Below are 25928 nucleotides of genomic sequence, written 5' to 3' on the forward strand. Positions count from 1 at the left end.
GCACACATTCAGACACCAATACCATGTCTCACAGCTTCACATACATGTAGAGCTGCAGCAGAGCATACTTCCTAACTGGAACTTGAGACTGAAATGATTGTCAGCTTATTTGCTCACAGACACTGGGATACAGATGGGTAACTTGGTATCACTACAGGGGAACTTTGTCACTTCACTGCTACCAGTGCAGAACTAGACTCACTGGCTCATAGGAGGCAGGGAGGGCCCATACAATTGCAATGGGTGGTGGGGGGGTGGAGGGCCCATCACCTTCCCATCGCACCACAATTTAATTGGGGGCGGGATAGGCCGATGAAGGCCTTCCTGACCAGAGGCCAATTGAGACCCATAAGAGGCCTATTATTAGTGACTTAAGGGCCTCTTCCCACCATCACTGGGAGCCTCAGCTGCACGGGGAGGTTGCCCAGTAAAATAGGGCGACCCCCCCCTGCTGGCTTGAGGTGGGGAGGCCCTCCTCTGTGAGCAATCTGTGGTCCATGTGGGCCCCGCCAGCAAACAACCCACCTCCTGGAACCCCTCCCCCTGTACTCAATGCCTACCCTCCCCACCATCGCCGGGGCCTGTGGACTGGCCCCAGAGACTTTGCCTCACCTATCTCAGGTGTCGGACTCCAGCACTGGGCCTGGGTCCAAGGCCTAGCGCAGTACCAGCAGTGGGCACTGCTCCCGATGTTGCTGCCGATACTACTGAGCTGCTGGCCCTGTAATTGACCGGCAGCTCTTGGATGCGGATCCCCATCTTTAAAGGGACAGGGATCCCGGTGCCAGGCTGTTAATTGGTCTGGAGCTGTAGAATCGCGCTGTGAGGGGTGTAGCTCCGAATGGCCGAGGCGGAACTCCCACACCTTTCCAGCCTGGTGCCGGGAGCCCCACCAGTGCCACTCCATTCAGCCCACTGTGTCGCTACAATTAATGTTATCAGATTCCAATGTAGGACATTCCCAGGTAGGTGTGTGTGGGTTCGGGTGGATGCATGCTGTCTAGCTCAGGTCCAAATCACATCTTGCCTTTTCCAAAAAAGTAAAACACAAAATTTAAATCACAGTAATAAAAAATGTGGTTTTAAGTGCTTACTTCTTGAAGCATCATTGGCCTTTATCGCCCATTTTAAATCGATAAGCAGTGCGTGCAGCTTTTTCCTGGCAAGATGATTGAGGACTAATTAGTATCATATTAACGAGCTAGCCAGAAATTGCCACATTGAGAGATTGTTAAGTAATCCAGTGAAATGAACTCCCATCCAATTTCCTGTTGCACCAATTCTGCACCAGCATAACCTAACCCAATGACTGGAGCATTAACCAATACATTCCAGCCGCTGGGATGATCTTTGAAAATTGTTTGCCATTTTCTTTCCTGGTCCAACTGCTGCTTTTATTCATCTGATTCTGCTACCTGGCAGTTAAATAACCAATGTTGTTCTAGCTGGCATGGCAAGTGCCGTGGTTTAATATCCTATTCTTCTATCAGATAAGAATATAAGAACAGGAATAGGCCATTCAGCCCTTCAAGCCTGATCCACCATTCAACAAGATTATGGCTGATCGCTACCTCGACTCCACTTTCCTGCACCATCCCCATATCTCTTACTTCCCTTTGAATCCAAAAATCTATCGATCGCTATCAAAAACTGAGCTCTTTGGGGTAGAGAATGGCAAACATTTACAACCCTTTGAGATGTTAATTGTTCACCATCATTCACGAGTGGATGTGGCAAGACTAGAATTTTGACTTGATTGGTTGCTTGTGATATTATTTAGCTCTGTCTATAGCATGCTACTTCCACTATTTAGCATGCATGTAGACCTGCCTGCAGGTGGAACACAGTGCAAATCTCAGATCCTCTGTACAATTCTGAGGAGGAGGCAGAAGAAGGAGGAGGAAGGTTATGAGTGCAATGCAGCAGCAGCTGCTTATGTTGACTGTCCGGGATGCCGGGATGCTCTTATTAACGCAAGGGGCACATAGTTTGTACCAGTGGACCAATGACAGAAGTACATGCAATGATCACTCTTCCTGCACACACCCATGCCAACCCCACTACCCCACCCCCCCCCCGCCGCCCCCCCCCCAAGGGCTGCCAACCACCCCTGCATGCACCCAAACATATTGAATTGCCGATATGTTGATGTCACACAGCCTAACCGGCTGATGTGAAACCAGGATCCCAAATTTGGACAACGCAGTTCCTGGCAACACCTGCATTGTCTACTCTTGAAAAAGAAATGTGAAGCAGCAAGAGGGGCCTAGCAGGAGCTTTATTTAAAGGACCAGGCACCCAACTTGGCAGCAACTTAAATTTTTGGAAATTTTTCTATTGGAAAGTCTCTGAAAGTATGCCAGAGCGTTTTTGGAGGTGTTTTGGTGAGTTCCTGCATTTGCCAAAGATTGCTACCCCTTCCTCTCAGGGATGGCAGAGGAGTAGGTAACCTGTCCACACAAAGGCTGCAACAGTTACCTCTGGGTCTGCAGCATGACAGAGAGATGGAGCAGGCTGTGCATGTCAGATCAAGGGGCCATTTCATGAGTGCTGTGCTATTGCTCTCTTTTCACCTCATGGGGCTCCTGTGGCTGAGCAGGTGGCAGTTCTTGGGTGTCGGAAAGCAGAAAATCAAAAGGGGAAGGCTGGTGTGAGGTGGGAAGCAGGATGACCACTGTTACACTACCTGCAGCTTGCTCATCATGACAGACAGCAGGATGAGGGTGCGCTGGGAGTTCAGAAGGGGGCTAAAGACAGGAACATGCCATCATGCTCAATATTATTAGTGTCGTCAGATGCTTCAGGCCCCATCAGAGGCAGCATCATGATGCAGAGAAGCATCTCCTCTATAGGGGTCAGGAGATGCAGGCCTCTGCCAGCTCTCCTCTGCTCCCTTCCATTGTATGTCAGCCAGAGGGCTGAATGTCAGTAATAGTGTAGCCATAGCTGAATAGCTGGAGGTATGTGATGTTGTATATTGCTGTCATTATGTTGTATGCTGTTGGTAGCATAGTTATAGTGCTCTTCATAAAGGTCTCAGAGTCTCTGGATGGCTGAACATCAACTCTATTTATATTTACATTTCATTTACACTCGAATCTGTAGCGAGCACTTCTCATGGTGCTTCTAGCTTCTTCCAAGCCTACTGCCCATGTGACTATTACCATGTCATCACTAGTGGGCGGGGTTACTCTCACTGTCTCAAACATTAACCCTTTCAGACCCTTATACTACATCTCCCCCAAGTCTTAGTATTTATATATTTTTCTATATATACATTCATTTTGACTTTGCATAGTACTCCATCTCCTCCCAAGTCTCTGACAGCACAGATTCAGTCTATCAGGAGACTTCACGATTCTCCCTGATTGTGTTCTTGTCGGACTCGGAAGATCAGTAGTCTTTCTTGGAAGTTTTGCTTGACAACTTGGATGGTCTTTACCAATGTTTGTCATATCCTGTTGTCTCTGGGTTTGTTGTTCATCATCCGGTTCCTCCTGATATATGACTGTTTGTTGTTTTTGAGGTACAGGGATAAAGTTTCTCCTATTTTGGCATACAGTACCCTTGGAAGTGTGTACTATGTAAGATCTTGGATAAAATTCATCTCTCTGGATCACTGGACCTTCACGTCCCAGATCTTGTATCCGTACCTTCTCACCATCTTTTAATCCTGGCAGTTTTCTGGTACTAAAATTGCTTATTATAATTGTGAGCTTGTTGATACCTGTAAGACATTTCTTTGTCTTGAACTTTTTTGCAGTCTTGTACGTCTATCCCCAGAAGTACCTTCCTGGGTAGAATAGGAAGTTGAGTCTTTAGCTTCCTTCCCATCAACAGCTCTGAAGGTGAAAGTCCACATAACAATGGAATATATCAATAATTCAGTTGAAAGATTCTCATTCATCTTCAACAATGATTTAATAGTTCCTACTCCTCTCTCTGTTTCACTGTTCACTTCAGAGTAAAGAGGGGAACTTGTGAGATGATCAAATCCCCACTTCCTCACAAATTGTGTGAAATATTTATTTGCAAACTGTGGTCTGTTGTCTGACACAAGCTCGTCATGCGTTGCAAAAATCTCCTGTGAAGCTCTAATAACAGATTCTGTTGCAGTTGAGTACAATCTTTTCACTTCAATCCATCATGAAAAATAATCGATCACGAGAATGTAAGATTTCCCATTGTACATATAAATCCATTCCTAGACGTTCCCATGGTCTAGTCAGAAATTATTTTGTAATCAGAGGTTCCCTCTGTTCTGGTCTATGTACCACACGAAAATTGGTGGTGTCGTAAAGAGTGAGGAGGAGAGCCTTAGATTACAGGACAATAAGATGGGCTGGTAAGATGGGCAGAGTAGTGGAAAATTGAATTTAATCCTGAGAAGTGTGAGGTGATGCATTTGGAAGGACTAACAAGACAAGGGAATATACAATGGATGGTAGGACCCTAGGAAGTACAGAGGGTCAGAGGGACCTTGGTGTACTTGTCCATAACAGAATCTGTTATTAGAGCTTCACAGGAGATACCACATATCACAGGAGATTTTTGCAACGCATGATGAGGTTGTGTCAGAGACTGAAGACAGCAGCACAGATAGATAAGGTGGTTAGGAAGGCATATGCAATACTTGCCTTTATTAGCTGAGGCATAGAATAGAAGAGCAGGGAGGTTATGATGGAGCTGTACAAAACGCTAGTTAGGCCACAGCTGGAGAACTGTGTACAGTTCTGGGCACCACACTATAGGAAGGATGTGATTGCACTGGAGGGGGTGCAGAGGAGATTCACCAGGATGTTGCCTGGGCTGGAACATTTCAGCTATGGAGAGTGAAAAGGTGAGGATTGTTTTCCTTAGAGCAGAGAAGGCTGAGGAGGGACCTGATTGAGGTGTACAAAATTATGAGGGGCATTGATAGGTTAGATAGGAAGGAACTTTTTCCATTAACGGAGGGGTCAATAACCAGGGGGCATAGATTTAAGGTAAGGGGCAGGAGGTTTAGAAGGGATTTGAGTAAAAAAACTTTTACCCAGAGGGTGGTTGGAATCTGGAACACACTGCCTGAAGAGGGGGTAGAGGCAGGAACCCTCACAACATTTAAGAAGTATTTAGATGAGCACTTGAAAAGCTATAGCATACAAGGCTACAGACCAAGTGCTGGAAAATGGGATTAGAATAGTTGGGTGCTTGAGGACCGGCACAGACACAATGGGCCAAAGGGCCTGTTTCTGTGCTGTATAACTCTATGACTCTATGACTTCTCTGATAATTCAAGATCATATCCTCGATGTCTTTAGATATTCCTGGTCACCAAACAGATGATTGAGCTCATGCTCTGAATTTTGTAATTCCCAAATGGCCTTGATGAATCTTTGCCAAGCTATCTGATTGAAGAGAAATCAGGCTGACCAGTCTGTCGTTATACACCAGCAAATCGTCTTTGATTGTGAAGTGTCTCTTGAATTAAAAGAACATTTTCATTACTTTCCCACTAGGACATTCCTGTGGCCAATCTTTTGTACAATACTGGCATTCCTCATCCCGCATTTGAGCGTGATGAATTTCTTGAAGTTTCAATGTACTTGCTGGTCATTGTGACTCTGTGTACTGTGAATATGATTCTATCTCTTTAACAAAGCTAACATCCTGTTGTGTAGGATGGTCAACGGTTGCTTTCGACAAAGCATCTGCAGAAGTTTACATCTTCCCTTATACAGATAACATCTCTTAGGTATATCGCATCAACCTCAATCGGAATCTCTGACCTCTCAGAGGCATCCTTGCAATTTCCTTCTCCTCCAGTAAGGAAACCAAGAGTTTGTGGTGTGGCTCAATAACTACTTTCAGGCTAATAATGTAATCTAAAAATCTCTTGCAAGCCCACGTGACTGCGAGTGCTTCTTTTTCAATGATAGCATACCTTGTCTCTGTCTCGAACAAAGCTCTAGATGGATAATTGATTGGTCTTCGACATCCATTTGGCTGTTGTTGAAAGAGGACTGCCCCCAACCCTATAGATGAGGTATCTGCTGCAATTATAGTTGGAAAGTAAAGGTTGTAATGTGCTAATATCTCTGGTAAAACTAGCATCACCTTACTTCTTCAAAATACCTGCTCTTGATGCATGTTCCAACACCAGGCTTGATCTTTCGTCAAAAGTTGTCTTAATGATTCTGTTACCTGCGCCAAATTGGGTAAAAATTTTGCCAACTGGTTCACCATTCCGAGGAATATTTGGAGATGTTGGACTGAAATTGGAATTGAAAATTCACTAATGGCTCTCATCTTTTACGGGTCTGCCATTATGCCCTTACCACTCACAATATGGCCCAAGAAACGAAGATTTTAGGCCTGAGTCCTGAGTGCCAGGGAGTGCTGCTAGGTGGGTGATGGGGCTGCATTGAGCAGCCTGAGAGGCTGGTCATGTGGTGGGTAGCAAATGTCATATGAAGGTATATTCATTGACATTGACCACCTGTATGAGGTGAGTTGGCCTCTTGTGGCATTGCTGCTGGGTCCTCGGATCCAGACTCTGAGATTTGATCTTCCGAGCCACCTGCTCCCACTCCCTTCTGAGGGTGGTCCTTGAGGGTCTCCTGGCTCCGTGCAGGGCCATGCCATTTCTCCTCCTGTCCATCTGCACCACTAATGCCTCCAGCACCCCCTTCGCCAGTCTGGATTCCGCTGTCTGCCCTGGTGTTCAGTTTCCAAGAATTTGCATTGCAGCAATCTTTTTTGTGCAGCTTCCTTTTAAGGGGCAGCCTGCCTTTCAGAAAGAGCAGGCTGCCTGTCTGCAGCAATGCTGCTGGAGCCTCCTGCTGTGTGCAGAGCTCATGGCAGTATTGAGAAAGAGGGAGCAACATTGGAAGTGCACCAACTGGCACCACAATCATTCAGATGAGGTGAGTACATTAATTATGTGTCATACACACCTTGATCTGAACAGGCGGGCAAGTCGTGGATTGCAGCTCCCACACCCAAAGTCAGAACAGATGAATTTCTAGCCCAGCATCTTCAACAATGCAGCACTCCCTCTGCAGCACTGAAATATAAGCCTAGGTTATGTGCTCAAGTCTTTGAAGTAGGGCTTGAACACACAATCTTCTGACTCAGAAACTAGTATGTTACCACTGAACCAAGACTGACACTTGAGATGAAGTCACTAAATGACATTTTTAAATCGACCTGTCTAAAACTAAACCAGTTCAGACAGTTTACCCAATTACAGTATAAACTCCTTTGGTAATTTTTAACAAAAAGAAATCATTACTGAAATTATCATTCCAAAATAGGATTTAAAGATTTGGTCGGCAGGGCCCTCAATCGTGTCCATTCCATTTCACGCACATCTGCTCTCACCCCTTTCCCTCCCTCTCATAACCTCAATACGGTTCCCTTGTCCTCACCCACTACTCGCCATATTCAATGGTTCATCCACTGCCAGTTCCATTATGTCCAGCATGATGCCACCACCAAATACATCTTCCTCTCTCTTCCCAGCATCCCAAAGGGACAATTCGCTCTATGATACTCTGGTCCACTCCTCAATCACCCCCTTCCCACAGAACCTTTCCAGGCAAACGCAGGAGGTGCAACACCTGCCCTTTTACCTCTTTCCTTTTCACCATCCAACGCCCCAAATACTCCTTCCAGGTGATTTACCTGCACTTCTTTCAATTTAGTATACTGTATTCGCTGCTCACAATGTTTTTTCTTCTACATTTGGGAGATTAAATGCAGATTGAGTAACTGCTTTGTGGAACACTTCAGTCCACAGGAATGACCCTGAGCTTCGAGCCACCTGTCATTTTAATTCTCCATCTTGCTCGCACGCTGACCTCGGCCTCCTGCTGTGTTCCAACAAAGCTCAACTCAAGCTCAAGGAACAGCACCTCAACTTTCAATTCGGCATTTTACAGCCTTCCAGACTCAACACTGAGTTCAACAATTTCAGATTGTAACCCATTTTGTTTCCGTTTTCTTTGTTAGTTTTGGCTTTCCTCTGTTTCTTTCCTTGGTTTTTCTTTTGGATGGCAGCTATTCATGATTCTACCATTCACACCTCCTCTAGACATATCTTTTGTTTCTTCACTTGTCCCATTACTACTCTCTTTGGCCTTGATCCATCAATGTATTTGCCATTAAATCTCTCCTGCCCAGCCTGTCACAGACCTTCCCTTTGGTTCTTTTTCCCACCCTGCTCCTTTCACTTGCTTAAAACCTATTATATTTCTAATTTTCTCAGTTCTGATGAAAGGTCATCAACCTGAACATAAACTCTGTTTCTCTCTCCACAGATGCTACCAGACATGCTGAGTATTTCCAGCATTTTCTGTTTTTATTAGTCTTTGGCCTCCTTATCTCGAGAGACAATGGGTAAGCACCTGGAGGTGGTCAGTGGTGTGTGGTGCAGCACCTGGAGTGGCTATAAAGGCCAATTCTAGAGTGACAGGCTCTTCCACAGGTGCTGCAGAAAAATTTGATTGTCGGGGCTGTTACACACTTGGCTCTTCCCTTGCGCCTCTGTCTTTTTTCCTGCCAACTGCTAGGTCTCTTCGACGCTGGCAACTGACTCCCACGACTTGTGATCAATGTCACAGGATTTCATGTCACGTTTGCAGACGGCTTTAAAGCGGAGACATGGACGGCCGGTGGGTCTGATACTAGTGGCGAGCTCGCTGTACAATGTGTCTTTGGGGATCCTGCCATCTTCCATGCGGCTCACATGGCCAAGCCATCTCAAGCGCCGCTGACTCAGTAGTGTGTATAAGCTGGAGATGTTGGCCACCTCGAGGACTTCTGTGGTGGAGATACGGTCCTGCCACCTGATGCCAAGTATTCTCTGGAGGCAGCGAAGATGGAATGAACTGAGACGTCGCTCTTGGCTGACATACGTTGTCCAGGCTTCGCTGCCATAGAGCAAGGTACTGAGGACACAGGCTTGATACACTCGGACTTTTGTGTTCCATGTCAGTGCACCATTTTCCCACACTCTCTTGGCCAGTCTGGACATAGCAGTGGAAGCCTTTCCCATGCGCTTGTTGATTTCTGCATCTAGAGACAGGTTACTGGTGATAGTTGAGCCTAGGTAGGTGAACTCTTGAACCACTTCCAGAGCGTGGTCGCCAATATTGATGGATGGAGCATTTCTGACGTCCTGCCCCATGATGTTCGTTTTCTTGAGGCTGATGGTTAGGCCAAATTCATTGCAGGCAGCCGCAAACCTGTCGATGAGACTCTGCAGGCACTCTTCAGTGTGAGATGTTAAAGCAGCATCGTCAGCAAAGAGGAGTTCCCTGATGAGGACTTTCCGTACTTTGGACTTCGCTCTTAGACGGGCAAGGTTGAACAAGCTGCCCCCTGATCTTGTGGAGGAAAATTCCTTCTTCCGAGGACTTGAACGCATGTGAAAGCAGTAGGGAGAAGAAAATCCCAAAAAGTGTGGGTGCGAGAACACAGCCCTGTTTCACGCCACTCAGGATAGGAAAGGGGTCTGATGAGGAGCCACCATGTTGAATTGTGCCTTTCATATTGTGTTGGAATGAGGTGATGATACTTAGCTTTGGTGGGCATCCAATCTTTTCTAGTAGTCTGAAGAGACCACGTCTGCTGACGAGGTCAAAGGCTTTGGTGAGATCAATGAAAGCAATGTAGAGGGGCATCTGTTGTTCGCGGCATTTCTCCTGTATCTGATGAAGGGAGAACAGCATGTCAACGGTCGAGCTCTCTACGCGAAAGCCACACTATGCCTCAGGGTAGATGCGCTCGGCCAGCTTCTGGAGCGTGTTTAGAGCGACTCGAGCAAAGACTTTCCCCACTATGCTGAGCAGGGAGATTCCACGGTAGTTGTTGCAGTCACCTCGGTCACCTTTGTTTTTATCGAGGGTGATGATATTGGCATCGCGCATGTCCTGAGGTACTGCTCCTTCGTCCCAGCACAGGCATAGCAGTTCATGTAGTGCTGAGAGTATAGCAGGCTTGGCACTCTTGATTATTTCAGGGGTAATGCTGTCCTTCCCAGGGGCTTTTCCGCATTTGCCATTAAATCTCTCCTGCCCAGCCTGTCACAGACCTTCCCTTTGGTTCTTTTTCCCACCCTGCGCCTTTCACTTGCTGAAAACCTATTATATTTCTAATTTTCCCAGTTCTGATGAAAGGTCATCAACCTGAACATAAATAAAAGCAAAATACTGCGGATGCTGGAAATCTGAAACAAAGTTCCGAAGAAGGGTCACTGACCCGAAACGTTAACTCTGCTTCTCTTTCCAAGATGCTGCCAGACCTGCTGAGTGATTCCAGCATTTCTTGTTTTTGAACCTGAACATAAACTCTGTTTCTCTCTCCGCAGATGCTACCAGACCTGCTGAGTATTTCCAGCATTTTCTGTTTTTATTATGTAAGATTTAAACACATGGATTCATAAAATTCATCACTTGTTTACAGTAAAAAAAACATAGAAATAAATGTTTAATATTCTATTGACCGTCTTCGATAACAGCACACTCAAATACTTATTGATCTTTAACTAAGGCAATCACTTTCTGATTGCAGCTCAGTTTCTCCATGTTAAACTGTTCACACTTACCACAGCATGGTTCAGCCATAAAGGAATGAATTCATCAAGATCTTCAGGATACACCAATGCTCTGTCATACGTGAACAAAAGCCAAAAGGATGTGACAACGAACTGAAAAAGGTCACAATAAAAATTAAGAAATCAGGATAGGAGTTACAATACTTTCTAATATAAATTCAAATGAACTAGATGCCATTGGTTTGAAATTGTAAGGGGAAGTGAAAAAGCAAATAAGAGAAGCAAAGAGAGAGCATGAAAAGAGACTGGCAGATAACATTAACGGGAATCCCAAAGTTTTCTACAGACATATAAATAGTAAAAGGGTGGTAAAAGGAGGAGTTGGACCAATTAGGGACTATAAAGGGGATTTACGCATGGAGGCAGAGGGCATAGCTGAGGTATTAAATGAATACTTTGCATCTGTCTTTACCAAGGATGAAGATGCAACACAGGCAATGGTGAAAGAGGAGGTAATGCGAACACTAGAAGAGTTTAAAAGTGATAAGGAGGACGTATTAGATAGGCTGTCAGTACTTAAAGTGGATAAAGCACCAGGACGGCATGAGATGCATCCAAGGATACTGAGGGAAGTGTGGGTGGAAATCGTGGAGGCACTGGTCATAATTTTTCAGTCTTTCTTAGACCCAGAGATGGTGCCAGAGGACTGGAGAATTGCAAACGTTACACCCTTGTTCAAAAAAGGTGTAAAGATAAGCCCAGCAACTACTGGCCAATCAGTTTAACTTCATTGGTGGGAAAATTTCTGGAAAGAATAATTCAGGACAAAATTAATAACCTTATGGATAAATTTGGGTTAATTAAAAGAGAGCCAGAATCGATTTCTTAAGGGAAAATCATGTTTGACTAAATTGCTGGAGATTTTTGAGGAGGTAACAGAGAGGGTTGATGAAGACAATGCTGCTGATGGTGGTGTACATGGCCTTTCAAAAGGCATTTGATGCAGTGCCACACAACAGACTTGTGAGCTAAGTTATAGCTCATGGAATAAAAGGGATGTTAGCAACATGGATACGGAATTGACTGAGTGACAGGAAACAAAGAATAGTGGTTAATGTATTTTTTTGTGCTGGAGGAAGGTTTGTAGTGGAGTTCCCCAGGGGTCAGTTTTGGGACCCTTGCTTTTCCTGATATATATTAATGACCTAGACCTTGGTGTACAGGACACAATTTCAAAGTTTGCAGATGACACCAAAATTGGTGGTATAGTGGACAGTGAAGAAGGTTGTCTAAGGTTACAACAAGATACAGATCAACTGGGAAAGTGGGCAAGGGATTGGCTAATGGAATTTAACGCAGACAAGTGTGAAGTGATGCACGTTGGGAAGTTAAACCAGGGCAGGACATATACAGTGAATGGCAGGGCCCTGGGGAGTGTTCTTGAGCAGAGAGACCTTGGGGTGCAAGTACATAGTTCCCTGAAAGTGGCAACACAGGTAGTTAGGATAGTGAAGATGGCGTATGGCATGCTTGCCTTCATCGGCCGAGGCATTGAGTACAAGATATGGGATGTCATGGTACAGTTGTACATAACGTTGGTTAGGCCGCATTTGGAGTTCTGTGTGCAGTTCTGGTCGCTGCACTACAGGAAAGATGTGGTTAAGCTCCAGAGGGTGCAGAAAAGATTCACAAGGATGTTGCCTGGTTTGGAGGGCTTGAGCTATAAAGAGAGATTGGATAGGCAGGGTCTGTTTTCCCTGGAGTGAAGGAGGCTGAGAGGGGACATAATAGAGGTATATAAAATTATGAGAGGCATAGATAGGGTAGATAGCCAGAGTCTGTTTCCCATGGTAGGGGTGACTGAAACTCTTCTTCTTCTTTGGGCTCCTTGTCTCGAGTGACAATGGGTAAGCACCTGGAAGTGGTCAGTGGTTTGTGAAGCAGCGCCTGGAGTGGCTATAAAGGCCAATTCTAGAGTGACAGGCTCTTCCACAGGTGCTGCAAATAAAACTGGTTGTTGGGGCTGTTACACAGTTGGCTCTCCCCTTGAGCTTCTGTCTTTTTTCCTGCCAACTGCTAAGTCTCTTCGCCTCGCCACTAAAACTTGACGAAAAGAGGGCATAGATTTAAGGTGAGAGGGAGGAGGTTTAAAGGAGATCAAAGGGATAAATTTTTCACACAAAGAATAGTGGCTATCTGGAATGAGCTGCCAGAGGAGGTGGTGGAGGCAGCAACAGTAGCGACATTTAAGAGGCATCTGGACAGGTACTTGAATGAGACAGGCATAGAGGGATATGGAATTAATGCAGGCAGGTGGGATTAGTATAGATAGGCATTATGGTCGGCATGGACGTGGTGGCCGAAGGGCCTGTTTCTATGCTGTACGACTCTATGACTCTATAAAACTTGGAAACATTGTGAACTGCGAGGAGGATGATGTACAACTGCAAAAAGACATAGATAAGTTGGTAGAATGGGCAGATAAGTGGCAGAGGAAGTTCAATGCAGAGAAATGTGAGGTGGTTCATTTTGGTAGGAAGAACAAGGAGAGGCAATATAAAATAAAGAGTACAATTCTAAAGGGGGTGCAGGAGCAGAGGGACCTGGGTGTATATGTGCATAGGTCATTGAAGGCGGAAGGACAGGTTGAGAGAGTGGTTAATAAAGCATACAATATCCTGGCCTTTATTAATAGGGGCATACAGTACAAGAGCAAGGAGGTTATGTTGAACTTATATAAGATACTAGTTCATAAGAAATGCTGGAACCACTCAGCAGGTCTGGCAGCATCTGTGGAAAGAGAAGCAGAGTTAACGTTTCGGGTCAGTGACCCTTCTTTGGAACTAGCAAATATTGGAAATGTCAAAGGTTATAAGCAAGTGAGCTGGGGGTGGGGCAAGAGATAACGAAGGAGAAGGTGGAGATTGGACAAGGCCACATAGCTGACCAAGACGTCATGGAGCAAAGGCAAACAATATGTTACTGGTGTGTTGAAAGACAAAGCATTAGTACAGATAGGGTGTTAACGAACTGAAGATTGAGCAGCAGCAAGTACAAACATGCAAAAAGACAGTGGGAAAGCAAACTGAACAAACTACAATGAAATGAAATAAACAGGAGGAAAAAAAATTGTAAAAATGTAAAAAAGAAAAAAGAACCAAAAAAAAAGTCCCCCCCCCCCCCACCTGTTGTTGACAGGGCCCTCAACCGTGTCCGGCCCATTTCCCGCACCTCTACCCTCACCCCTTCCTCTCCCTCCCAGAACCGTGACAGGGTTCCCCTTGTCCTCCCTTTCCACCCCATCAGCCTCCATATCCAAAGGATCATCCTCCGCCATTTCCGCCACCTCCAGCGTGATGCCACTACCAAACGCATCTTCCCCTCCCTTCCCCTGTCAGCATTCTGAAGGGATCGTTCCCTCCGCGACACCCTGGTCCATTCCTCCATTAACCCCACCACCTCGTCCCCGTCCCATGGCACCTTCCCCTACAATCGCAGGAGGTGTAATACCTGCCCATTTACCTCCTCTCTCCTCACTATCCCAGGCCCCAAACACTCCTTTCAGGTGAAGCAGCGATTTACTTGTACTTCTTTCAATGTAGTCGCTGCTCACAATGTGGTCTCCTCTACATTGGGGAGACCAAACGCAGACTGGGTGACCGCTTTGCGGAACACCTCCGCTCACTCCGCATGCAGGACCCTGAGCTTCCGGTTACTTGCGATTTCAACACTCCCCCCTGCTCTCATGCTCACATCTCTATCCTGGGCTTGCTGCAGTGTTCCACTGAACATCAAAGCAAGCTCGAGGAACAGCACCTCATTTTCCGATTAGGCACACTACAGCCTGCCGGATTGAACATTGAGTTCAATAATTTCAGAGCACGACGGGCCCCCCATTTTACTTTTTTTTTGTTATTTTTCTTTTTTACATTTTTTACAATTTTCTTTCTCCTGTTTATTTCATTTCATTGTAGTTTGTTCAGTTTGTTTACCCACTTTTTTTCATATTTGTACTTGCTGCTGCTCAATCTTCAGTTCATTGACACCCTATCTGTACTAATGCTTTGTCTCTCAACACACCATTCACATATTGTTTGCCTTTGCTCCATGACTTCTTGGTCAGCTATGTGGCCTTGTCCAATCTACACCTTCTCCTTTGTTATCTCATGCCCCACCCCCAGCTCACTTGCTTATAACCTTTGACATTTCTAATATTTGCTAGTTCCGAAGAAGGGTCACTGACCCGAAACATTAACTCTGCTTCTCTTTCCACAGATGCTGCCAGACCTGCTGAGTGGTTCCAGCATTTCTTGTTTTTATTTCAGATTTCCAGCATTCGCAGTATTTTGCTTTTAAGATACTAGTTCAGCCTCAGCTGGAGTATTGTGTCCAGTTCTGGGCTCCGCACTTTAGGAAAGATGTGAGGATGTTGGAGAGAGTGCAGAAAAGATTCATGAAAATGGTTCCAGGGATGAAAAACCAGTGATGAAGATAGATTGGAGAAGTTGGGACTCTTTTCCTTGGAGAAGAGAAAGCTGAGAGGTGATTTGATAGAGGTATTCAAAATCATGAAGGGTCTGGACAGAGTAGATAGGGAGAAACTGTTCCCACTCGCGAAGGGATCGAGAACGAGAGGGGTAAGTGAAGGAAAAGTGACATGAAAAAACTTTTTCACGCAACAAGTAGTTAAGGTCTGGAATGCGCTGTCTGAGAGTGTTTTGGAGACAGGTTCAATTGAAAGGTCACAGACCTGAAACATTAACTCTGCTTCTCTCTCTTCACAGCTGCTGCTTAACCTGCTGAGTATTTCCAGCACTTTCTGTTTTTATTTCAGATTTCCAACATCTGCAGTATTTTGCTTTTATTTAAACTCACTAAACTACTGGTATCAGGAAGAAGACCTGAAAATCACTCGCCAGGAACTTAACATGGTAAATATAAAAAGCTGTGATGAAATGCAACAACTTCAGTCTCCATCAACTGTAAATTTAGTCTCAGGTAGATATTCAACAATAAATAATCTAAGAAACATAAACCAGTATCCACCATCGAACAAAACATCAAGAACAAAAAAAATAAAAATTCATCACGCTAAAACTTATCTTCAGCAAAACTGAAGTTTCTCCTCAGACCCCTCACCTCCTATATGAGGACATTGTGATAGAAACTAGCAAAAATGCTGCTGGCTTCCAACAGGTGTCTTGTCAGGTATGTTTGAACAGTCACAAAAGAGCTCACAAAATGGAACATTAAAAAGATGATATAAGGGATAATGATCCTTTTAAATTTACAGGAAAAAATCTTTCACCTGTTCGAGATTTAAATCCATTCACCCAATTATTTGGTGGGCAACTGGTATCCATGAAGGAGAACAGCATTCTCTAATTAACCTGTCATGAGGCTAAGCCACCCAATCAGAGCTTGGAAGCAACAATCACAGATTAGTACCTTAAGAGGCAGGAAATTGATCTCTTCATAAGACAGTGCTCATGCAGAAATGCTAATCAGAAAATTCATTATGATGGCACTAAAATATGGAATGAACATTTTACTGAATTATAGATGGCCTTAATTATCAAGAAGATAGCTTTGAGGAGAGCAGTGATCTTTAACATAGGGAAATCTATTCCTCTCACAATCCACATGAGGATGCACAGCAGGCCAGAGAGGAATTGAACAACAAAATAAATGAACACTATCTCAACCCGCAGAACTTGGCAGAAGATCTAAAAAAAGTTGAATAATGTAATGGATACATGTAAAGAAAATGTAGCATTCAACAGACTAGGGCAATAGTTCTTAAATGCTTTTATCTGCGGACTACATAGGCAGAGCAAAAAACCCCATGAGCCACCTACCAGTCCTACCCCACCTGCTTTCGCTTGCCACGCGAAAAAACTCATCAGAATTAATGGGAACTTAGGAAACTACAAACATTTCACTGCTTTTTCAGTATTAAATGTTATAAATTTATGTGCATTAATTTTTTTATTAAATATCATACATAAATTATTAATTTATGTCAGAAACAAAGTACAGACATTTTCATATTATAAATATTAATACTACAAGAGAATACATTTATTTGAAACATTCTGTGTGATAAAATTATCACAATAATCTTCTTCTGAGAAGCTAATACTTATCTTACATCTCTGTTACTCAAACAAAATCAACAATAATATAAACCTTGCTTGGAAAACTACATTGGTGCTGCTCGCGCTTATGATGGCCTGTACCGCACACGGGGGAGCCAGTCTGGTTGTGTGATGTCATAAGAGTGGTTTGGATGAGGGTTTTGGCTTTTTCTATCCTATGTCCTCAGCCGTGGTGTTGCACGCATTTTGGACCCGCCCGGGATCACCTGAAGAACTTCACGGACCACGCTTTGAGAACTACTGGACAAGGAGGACTAAGGTGGAAGACCGCAGCAACTGCAAGCGTTCAGAAAAGGCTGTGATTCAGCCACTGGCTGAGTAATTGCTTTCTCTTTGCAAAATTGTTGTCGACTACACTTTTAGTAACATTGATCTTAGAAATCAATTTATTGCCTAAAGCTGTTTGATGCAGATTCTATGGTCAGGATTTAATGCGGTGGCCCTGCCCACCGACTGGAAACTTGGGAATAAGCCCGCCTCCACAGAACCTGGAAGCCATGACCATATTTTACAGTCTTCATAACTTCCGTCCCTCTAAGACAAGATGTCCCACCTCCAAGAGCTGTCGGCCAATCAGAGGGCTGGCAACTCTTTGAGTCCCAGCAGTGCCACCAGGGACTGCAGCAAGCCCCAGAGCAGCAGCCATCAAGGAGGCCCAGAATGCAGTTAAGAAGGATCAGGGATCACCGGGGCCAATGAGACAGGCCCTGGCAGGGGTGGGGGGAAGGGTGGTTGTGGTAGTCAATCGTGAGGGCAAGGGTGTGTCTTCCAGCAGGTTGGCACTTGCCGCCGGGGGGCGGGGCGGGGGGGGCCTTCACGGGGCACAGGATACCTGATCAGGAGGGAACGCCACCAAACCCACAGGGAGGCTGCTAGGTTTTACTGGGTGGCCTCCCCAGATGGCAAAGTGCCCATCTGCTACTAGTAAAATACCAGCAGCGATGGGAAGAGGTCCATATGTGGCCATTAATTAGCCACTTAGGAGCCTCAATTGACCCAAGGGCAGGTGGGTCGCCCACCATCTCCTACCCCACTGGTAAAATGCCAGTGGAGGCAGGTAAGTGGTGGGCACAGCACCCTCCCGCCATCCCAACAGATTTTACGCACCCTGCACCACCGCCCCCCCCCCCCACCGCCTCCCAGCCCGCTCTCGGGGTTGGGGGTGCGCGTAAAAGTCAGGCCATTAACTGTCTTTCAGTATCTACAAAACAGCAGCATTTTTAACTGTGAAACAAACCTTCTGTGAAACATAATAATCCATTCCCTTCTACTCATTATTGTTGCACCTAGTTTGCAGGTAAGAGGCAGAGAATTCTCTGGCGAGTAACTCACCTCCTGACTCCCCACATCCTGTCCACCATCTACAAGGCACAAGTCAGGTGTGTGATGGAATACTCTCCGCTTGCCAGGATGAGTGCAGCTCCAACAATATTCAAGAAGCTTGACACTACAGACTACTTGATCGGCACCCCAAACACCACCTTAAACATTCTCTCCCTCCACCACCAGCGCATATTGGCAGCAGTGTGTACCATCTACAAGATGCACCGCAGCAACTTGCCAAGGCTTCTTTGTCAACACCTCCCAAACTCAGACCTTTACTTCCTAGATGAAGAAGGGCAGCAGACATGTGGGAACACCACCATCTGCAAGTTCCTCTCCGAGTCATTCAACACCCTGACTTGGAACTATATCGCCATTCTTTCACTGTCACTGGGTGAAAATCCTGAAACTCCCTTCCCAACAGCACTATGGGTGTACCTACACATGGAGTGAAGCAGTTCAAGAAGGCAGCTACCCACCACCTTTTCAAGGGCAATTAGGAATGGGAAATAAATGTGGCCTGGCCAGCGACACCCACGTACCAGGAACAAATAAAACAAAAACATGTTTTCACTTTCCAAATATGGGAGGAGATGCTTGAAATGATGTCAGTGATCAAAGTCATGAATCAAATGCCAACTGTTAGTTCAGGACAGAGTGGATTAAATGCTTGGAACTTGAGGGAAACTAGTATTTATTTGAGGAGGCGGAAAGGCACAATCTATGCATTATTTCCCAGTCTTTCTGCCAATTTAAGTATCCATGATGCCCTTTCCTCACTTTCACAGACTGCATTCCAGGTGTGTGACTTCCTATAAAATAATTCTGAAAAACATTTTTATGCATGAAATTTTTAAAAATGTAAATTCTAGTTTGAGTTTTTGTACTAGTGCAACAAAAATGTGAAAGTGAGGTGATATAGTAGCTATAGCACTGGATTAACAAGTCGGAGATCATGGGAGTAATTTTAACCACAGAACCATAGAAAAGTTACGGCACAAAAAGAGGCCATTCGGCCCATCGTGTCTGCGCCAGCTGAAAAAAACTAGCCGGCCATTCTAATCCCACCTTCCAGCACCTTGTCCGTAGCCTTGCAGGTTATAACACTTCAGATGCAGGTCCAGGTACTTTTTAAATGAGTTGAGGATTTCTGCCTCCACCACCGATCTGGGCAGTGAATTCCAGACCACCGTTCTCTGGGTGAAAAAGTTTTTCCTCATGTCCCCGCTAATTCTTCTACCAATCACTTTAAATCTGTGCCTCCTGGTAATTGACCTCTCCACTAGGGGAAACAGGTCCTTCCTATCTACTCTATCTAGGCCCCTCATAATTTTGTACACCTTAATTAAGTCACCCCTCAGCCTCCTCTGTTCTAAGGAAAACAACCCTAGCCTAATCTTCCCTCATAGCTGCAATTTTCAAGCCCTGGCAACATTCTTGTAAATCTCCTCTGTACTCTCTCCAGAGCAATTATGTCTTCCCTGTAATGTGATGATCAGAACTGTACGCAATACTCCAGCTGTGGTCTAACCAGCATTTTATACAGTTCCAGCATTACATCCCTGCTTTTGTATTCAATACCTCGGCTAATAAAGGAAAGCATTCCTTATGCTTTCTTCATCACTTTATCTACCTGTCCTGCCACCTTTGGGACCTGTGGATATGCACTCCAAGGTCTCTGACTTCCTCTACACCTCTCAATAACCTAACTCACCGGATGGGAAACCCCCAGGATCGGGTGGAATGCCAGTTTTACATCCCACCTAATATTACTCTCCATTAGCTTCAATGGGGAGCAATATTGGGTGTGGTGCAAAACCATCATTGCCCCCAATCTTGTGGGTTTCCAGCCTGGCGCCTTAGGTTACAATTAGCTCCATAGGTTCACAGTCTACGTTAGCAAACTGTAAAATTGAATTTAACAAATCTGGAAATTTATGTACTGGTGCTGGTAAAATATAATCATTAAACTTTCTGAATTTGTTAATTAACATTCTTTAGGAGAGGGAACTTACCACTAATACCATGTCTGGTCTGCACACTCTGAGGTTGACTCTTAATGCCACTCGGTTGGGAAAGCAATTGCTCAGGGAAACTGGGAATATGGAATAAATGAGGCCTTGCCAGCAACACCCACAACCAGAAAATAAATTTTAAAAAGAAGAGGTTGAAGTGAACAGACATCAGGCATTCAAGTCTAGATTTTTTGAGGAGGAGTGGAATTCATATCATCAAATGTCATGAGTGCTGACTTCAGCATAATTCCCAGGGCCAGCCTCATTATAATATTTTGGGTGAACTCTGAGAGTCAGAAATACCTCTAATTGGGACTCTGCGCACTGGAAGAGTTAAAAGTCTGCAGCAACTTAAAGATGCTTGTATCATCACTATCGCTGAAAATTCCTCCAATTAAATATTGGGAAGACCAAAGCCATTATCCTTTGTCCTTGCCACAAACTCTCTCCCTCACCACTGACTCCATTCCTCTCCCTTGCAGCCGACTGACACTGAACCCAACTGTTTGCAACCTTGGTGTCATATTTTACTCTAAGATGAGTTTCCAACTACATATCATGCCATCACTAAGACTACCTATTTCCACCTCCATAACACTGCCTGACACCACCCCTACCTCAGCTCATCGGCTGCTGAAACCTTCATCTATGCCTTTTGTTACCTCTAGACTTGACTATTCTAATGCATTCCTGGCCGGCCTCCCACACTCTATAAGAATAAGGAAGAAATTACATATATTACCACATTATGTCTGGCATCCAAACATGAGCAGGCAATTCCCCCAACTGCCTAAAATAATGACAGAAAATGAATTGGGTGCTAAGGTGGGCAAAATGCCAGTGGAATTGAATATCGGCTCATATTGCGATCTCAGTTACTCAAATTACCCCAGTAAAATGGATTGACTAGATCAAAAAATCTAGGCTTCTGTGTCCTCAAAAAGAAAACTGGCATTGTCTTGTTCCTGGATGGTTCGGTATTTTCTGAATGAAACAAAAAAAACAAGGGACCTGATGATACGATGGGTTAGACACTAAAGGGTTAAAAGATTCCTGTCTTTACAGGCTGTAATGGTCCTGTAGGATATATCTGGGGAATTCCATTGAAAATGAAAGATGATTTGTAAGATAACTCATTGCAGTATGTGTCATCATCATCCACATTTTCTTGAAAAACAAAAACTCTGGTATAAAAAGGTGCCTGTGAAAATTGTAAACATCTTGATGCAACATTAGCGACAACTACCATAGTTTGAATAGGATTCTAAACCTCACTGATTAAAGTCATCAGCTCAATTCTTCTAAAATCCAGAAATAGTGTGGTCGTGCTTCAACATTACAAATTAATTGTATGTCTTGGATCTGGGGAATTCACAGTTACATATAGAATAATAAGATGAAGGCGAGAGAAGAGCTAACATCATTACAGTCTTTCAAAGTAAGATATTAACTTTAAAAATAACTCTCTTTATTCCTAGTTTCTTGTAAAGCCACGGCAATTTCCAGAACAATGAAACAATTTCTACTTACAGTGCCAACAGGGAAAGCCAGGACTGAGAAGAAGAGATCTCTCAGTGATAGGATCCATATCACCGGTCCCAATATGTCTGCCAGGATACACAACCCATTGAAAACAGTCTGCAGAAACTAGAAAAATAATTGGAGATATTGTGAGTGCGGCACATAAACAACATTGTTGCAAAATTACAGGACAGGCTCCAAGACCAACTTTATCCAATTACTTTGTTGATCCCCCTTGGTGTTGCTTATAAGACTTCATGCGCATCAAGGAGTGTGGAAAGCAGAGGAGAGGAGGCAGATGGGAAGTGGAAATGTGGAGGGAGGAAGGAATGGTGCATGGAGGGAGGAGTTGAGGGCTGTGAGAGGGAGAGAGGAGAAGAGGAGAGAGAAGAGGAGTAGAAAAAAGGAGCAACAGGAAGGTGAGCAATTTGGGAATTAGAAGGAAAGGGAAGAGAGGAGGATGATGAGGAAGGGGTTGGAAGAGAAATAGGTGGAGGGATAAAAAAAGATGGAATTAATTGAGTTTGCATCTGGATAGAGAATTGGTAAAAGGACAGAAAATAGAGAGTCATTTTCAGGTTGGTAGGCTGTTAAGAGTGCTGGAAGCATCAGTACTGGGGCCTCAGCTATTTACAATCTATATTAATGACTGAGATGAGGGGATTGAATGTAACGTATCTAAGTTTGCTAATGACACAAAGCTAGGTGGGGATGTAAGCTGTGAGGAGGACACAAAGGGCTGGATTTTCATAATGGAGGTGGAAAACAGGAACTGGGTCTCGTTTTGGGTTAGAAAACTGATTCAGATGCAGATTTTCAAATAGGTAAGCCCTTAATTGGTATGGGGATCAGGTGGGAAAATGGAGTTGAGGTCAAGGATCAGCCATGATCTTATCAAATGGCGGTGCAGGTTCAAGAGGTTGTATGGCCTGCTTTTACTTCTTATGCTCTTATGTTGTGTTTGAAGGAAGAAGATGATATGAAGTTTACACTAAAAGAAGGGATGGAAGTTATGGACAGGATAGTAATAGATGCAGAAGATGTACTAAAAAGATTAACATTACTGAAAGGTAAGTCACCTGGTCCAGTTGGAATGCATCCTAAGTTGCTGAAAGAAGCAAAGGTAGGAGGAACAGCAGAGGCATTGGTCCTCATTACATACAGGAGAAGTGTCAGAATATTATAGCACTATTCATGAAAGGGGAGAAGGATAAACCAGGAAAGTACAGGCCAATCAGTCTAACATCTGTGGTGGGGACATTATTGGAAACCATATCAGGTGCAAAATAAACTTTCATTTGGAAAGGAATGGGTTGATCAAGGAGAGCCAGCACAGATTTGTTAAAGGCAAATTGAGTCTGAGTAACTTGATTGAATTCATTGATGAGGGAACAGAGAAGGTCGGTCCAGGTAGTACAGTAGATAGTGTACATATGGACTTCCCTTTAGGCCTTTGACAAAATGCTATGCAGGAGGCTTGTTATGAAGGTGGAAGTCCCTGGAATTAAGGGGATAGTAGTGGTAAGCATGCAAAATTGGCTCAATGACAGGAAGCAAAGGATGGTGTTTTTCAGACTGGGAGGTGGTTTGCAGTAATGTTCCTCAAAGGACAGTTTTGGGTCCATTACTCATTGCAATTTTTATAAACGACCTATTCTCAGGTGTAGGGAGCAGTATTATAATGTTTGTAGATGATATGAAACTTTGCAAAGTAATAGATATTGATGTTGGTGGTTATGAACTTCAGGATAACATAGACAGAATGGAGAAATGAGTAGATGCATGACAGACGGAGTTCAATATGGAGAATTGGGAAGTGATGCACTTTGGGAGGACTAATATAGAATGAAAGTATACTATAAATGGCACGCCTTTGTAAGGTGTAGCTGAACAGAGAGATCTTGGTGTCCAGGTGCACAAATACTTAAAAGGTGGCAGGGTAAGTTGATAAGATGGTTAAAAATGCATATGGGTTATTTACATTTGTAAATATAGGAATAGAATATAAAAGAAAAGAGATCTTTATAAGAACTTGAAGGGCCTATAAATTGATCTGTGCCATCTTTTGGGCATGGGAGTTGTGATTTGTGTTCTGCCCATGCCTGTTGCCATGGAGGCAGGCAGCAGCAAATTTGGTGTTGCCTCCTCAATTACCTGATGTCGCATTGGTTGAAGCGGGGCCCGTGCTGCTGTTTGCCTGAGCGCTCAGTAGGGGGCCAAGCAGTGTGTGCTGATAGCATATGGTGTAGCCAACCTGCTCTTCTTAAAGGCAGTCTGTCCTCTTAAAGGGAAGTTACACTGACTAATAGGATGTTGAAATGCTATTGCTGCAACTCTGAAGAAGAAAAATATAACATCAGGTTAGAGAGGGCTCCAAGGTTCACAGATGTGGCCCTTAATCATGGAGGTGGACAAGAGGAGAGATGCCATGGTTCCACTGGGGATCAGCAGGCCCTTAACAACCACCCTCAGAAGGGAGTGGGAGCAGGTGACCAAGGAGGTCAATTCCAAGAGTCTGGCCCCAGAACCTGGCAGCAATGCCACAAGAGGTCTAACGATTTTATGTGAGTGGGGTCAAGGTCAGTGAATGCCACATCACCAACTCTAATGTTGCTCAATGCACCAGACTTCCATCACTCACCCAGCAACACTTCCTGGCACTAAGGACACACACCTAACATCCAGGTACTCCAGGCAAGTTTTTGTCTACCTGTGTTGCCACTTTCAGGGAACTATGTACTTGCACCCCTCAGGTGATGACTCAGTACTCCTCCATGTTGAACACCACTTGGAGGAAGCACTGAGGGTGGCAAGGGCACAAAATGTACTCTGGGTGGGGGACTTCAATGTCCATCACCAAGTGTGGCTCGGTAGCACCACTACTGACCGAGCTGGCCGAGTCCTAAAGGACATAGCTGCTAGACTGGGTCTGCAGCAGGTGGTGGGGGAACCAACACGAGGGAAAAACGAACTTGACCTCGTCCTCTCCAATCTGCCTGCCGCAGATGCTTCTGTCCTTGACAGTATTGGTAGGAGTGACCACCGCACAGTCCTTGTGGAGACAAAGTCCCGCCTTCACATTGAGGATACCGTCCATCGTGTTGTGTGGCACGACCACCATTCCAAATGGGATAGATTTGGAACAGATCTCGCAATGCAAAACTGGGCATCCATGAGGCGCTGTGGGCCATCAGCAGCAGCAGAGTTGTACTCAACCACAATCTGTAACCTCATGGCCCAGCATATCCCCCACTCTACCATTACCATCAAGCCAGGAGACCAACCCTGGTTCAATGAAGAGTGCAGGAGGGCATGCCAGGAGCAGCACCAGGCATACCTCAAAATGAGGTGTCAACTTGGTGAAGCTACAATACAGGACTATCTGCGTGCCAAACTGCGTAAGCAGCATGCGATAGACAGAGCTAAGCGATCTCATAACCAACGGATCAGATCGATGCTCTGCAGTCCTGCCACATCCAGCCGTGAATGGTGGTGGACAATTAAACAACTAACTGGAGGAGGTGGCTCCACAAATATCCCCATCCTCAATGATGGGGGAGCCCAACACATCAGTGCGAAAGATAAGGCTGAAGCATTTGCAACAATCTTCAGCCAGAAGTGCCGAGTTGATGATCCATCTCGGCCTCCTCCTGAAGTTCCCAGCATCACAGATGCCAGACTTCAGCCAATTCGATTCACTCCGCGTGATATCAAGAAACGACTGAAGGCACTGGATACTGAGAAAGCTATGGGCCCTGACAATATTCCAGTAATAGTACTGAAGACCTGTGCTCCAGAACTTGCCGTGCCCCTAGCCAAGCTGTTCCAGTACAGCTACAACACTGGCATCTACCCTGCAATGTGGAAATTTGCCCAGGTGTGTCCTGTACACTAAAGGCAGGACAAGTCCAACCCGGCCAATTACCTCCCTATCAGCCTACTCTCAATCATCAGTAAAGTGATGGAAGGTGTCATCAACAGTGCCATCAAGCGGCACTTGCTTAGCAATAACCTGCTCAGTGACGCTCAGTTTGGGCTCCGGCCATGGCCACTCAGCTCCTGACCTCATTACAGCCCTGGTTCAAACATGGACAAAAGAGCTGAACTCAACAGGTGAGGTGAGAGTGACTGCCCTTGACATCAAGGCAGCATTTGACCGAGTATGGCATCAAGGAGCCCTAGCAACACTGAGGTCAATGGGAATCAGGGGGAAAACCCTCCGCTGGCTGGAATCATACCTAGCGCAAAGGAAGATGGTTGTGGTTGTTGGAGGTCAATCATCTGAGCTCCAGGACATCACTGCAGGAGTTCCTCAGGGTAGTGTCCTAGGCCCAACCATCTTCAGCTGCTTCATCAATGATCTTCCTTCAATCA

The 25928-nt window shown here is 44.9% G+C and overlaps 1 protein-coding gene across 1 annotated transcript in view; it reads right to left on the minus strand.

The window, feature by feature from the left end:
* The window catches only part of LOC137384304 (androgen-dependent TFPI-regulating protein-like), a 170020-nt gene that overhangs the window by 79092 nt on the left and 65000 nt on the right, over positions 1 to 25928 (minus strand). Inside the window, exons 2-3 of the mRNA XM_068058154.1 lie at positions 21564 to 21680; positions 10589 to 10690 (exon numbers count right to left, since the gene is read on the minus strand). Coding sequence (XP_067914255.1) covers positions 10589 to 10690; positions 21564 to 21680 — 219 coding nt within the window. The remainder of the gene's footprint in view (positions 1 to 10588; positions 10691 to 21563; positions 21681 to 25928) is intronic.

The sequence above is a fragment of the Heterodontus francisci genome, chromosome 2, assembly GCF_036365525.1.
Source record: "Heterodontus francisci isolate sHetFra1 chromosome 2, sHetFra1.hap1, whole genome shotgun sequence".
Lineage (NCBI taxonomy): Eukaryota > Metazoa > Chordata > Chondrichthyes > Heterodontiformes > Heterodontidae > Heterodontus > Heterodontus francisci.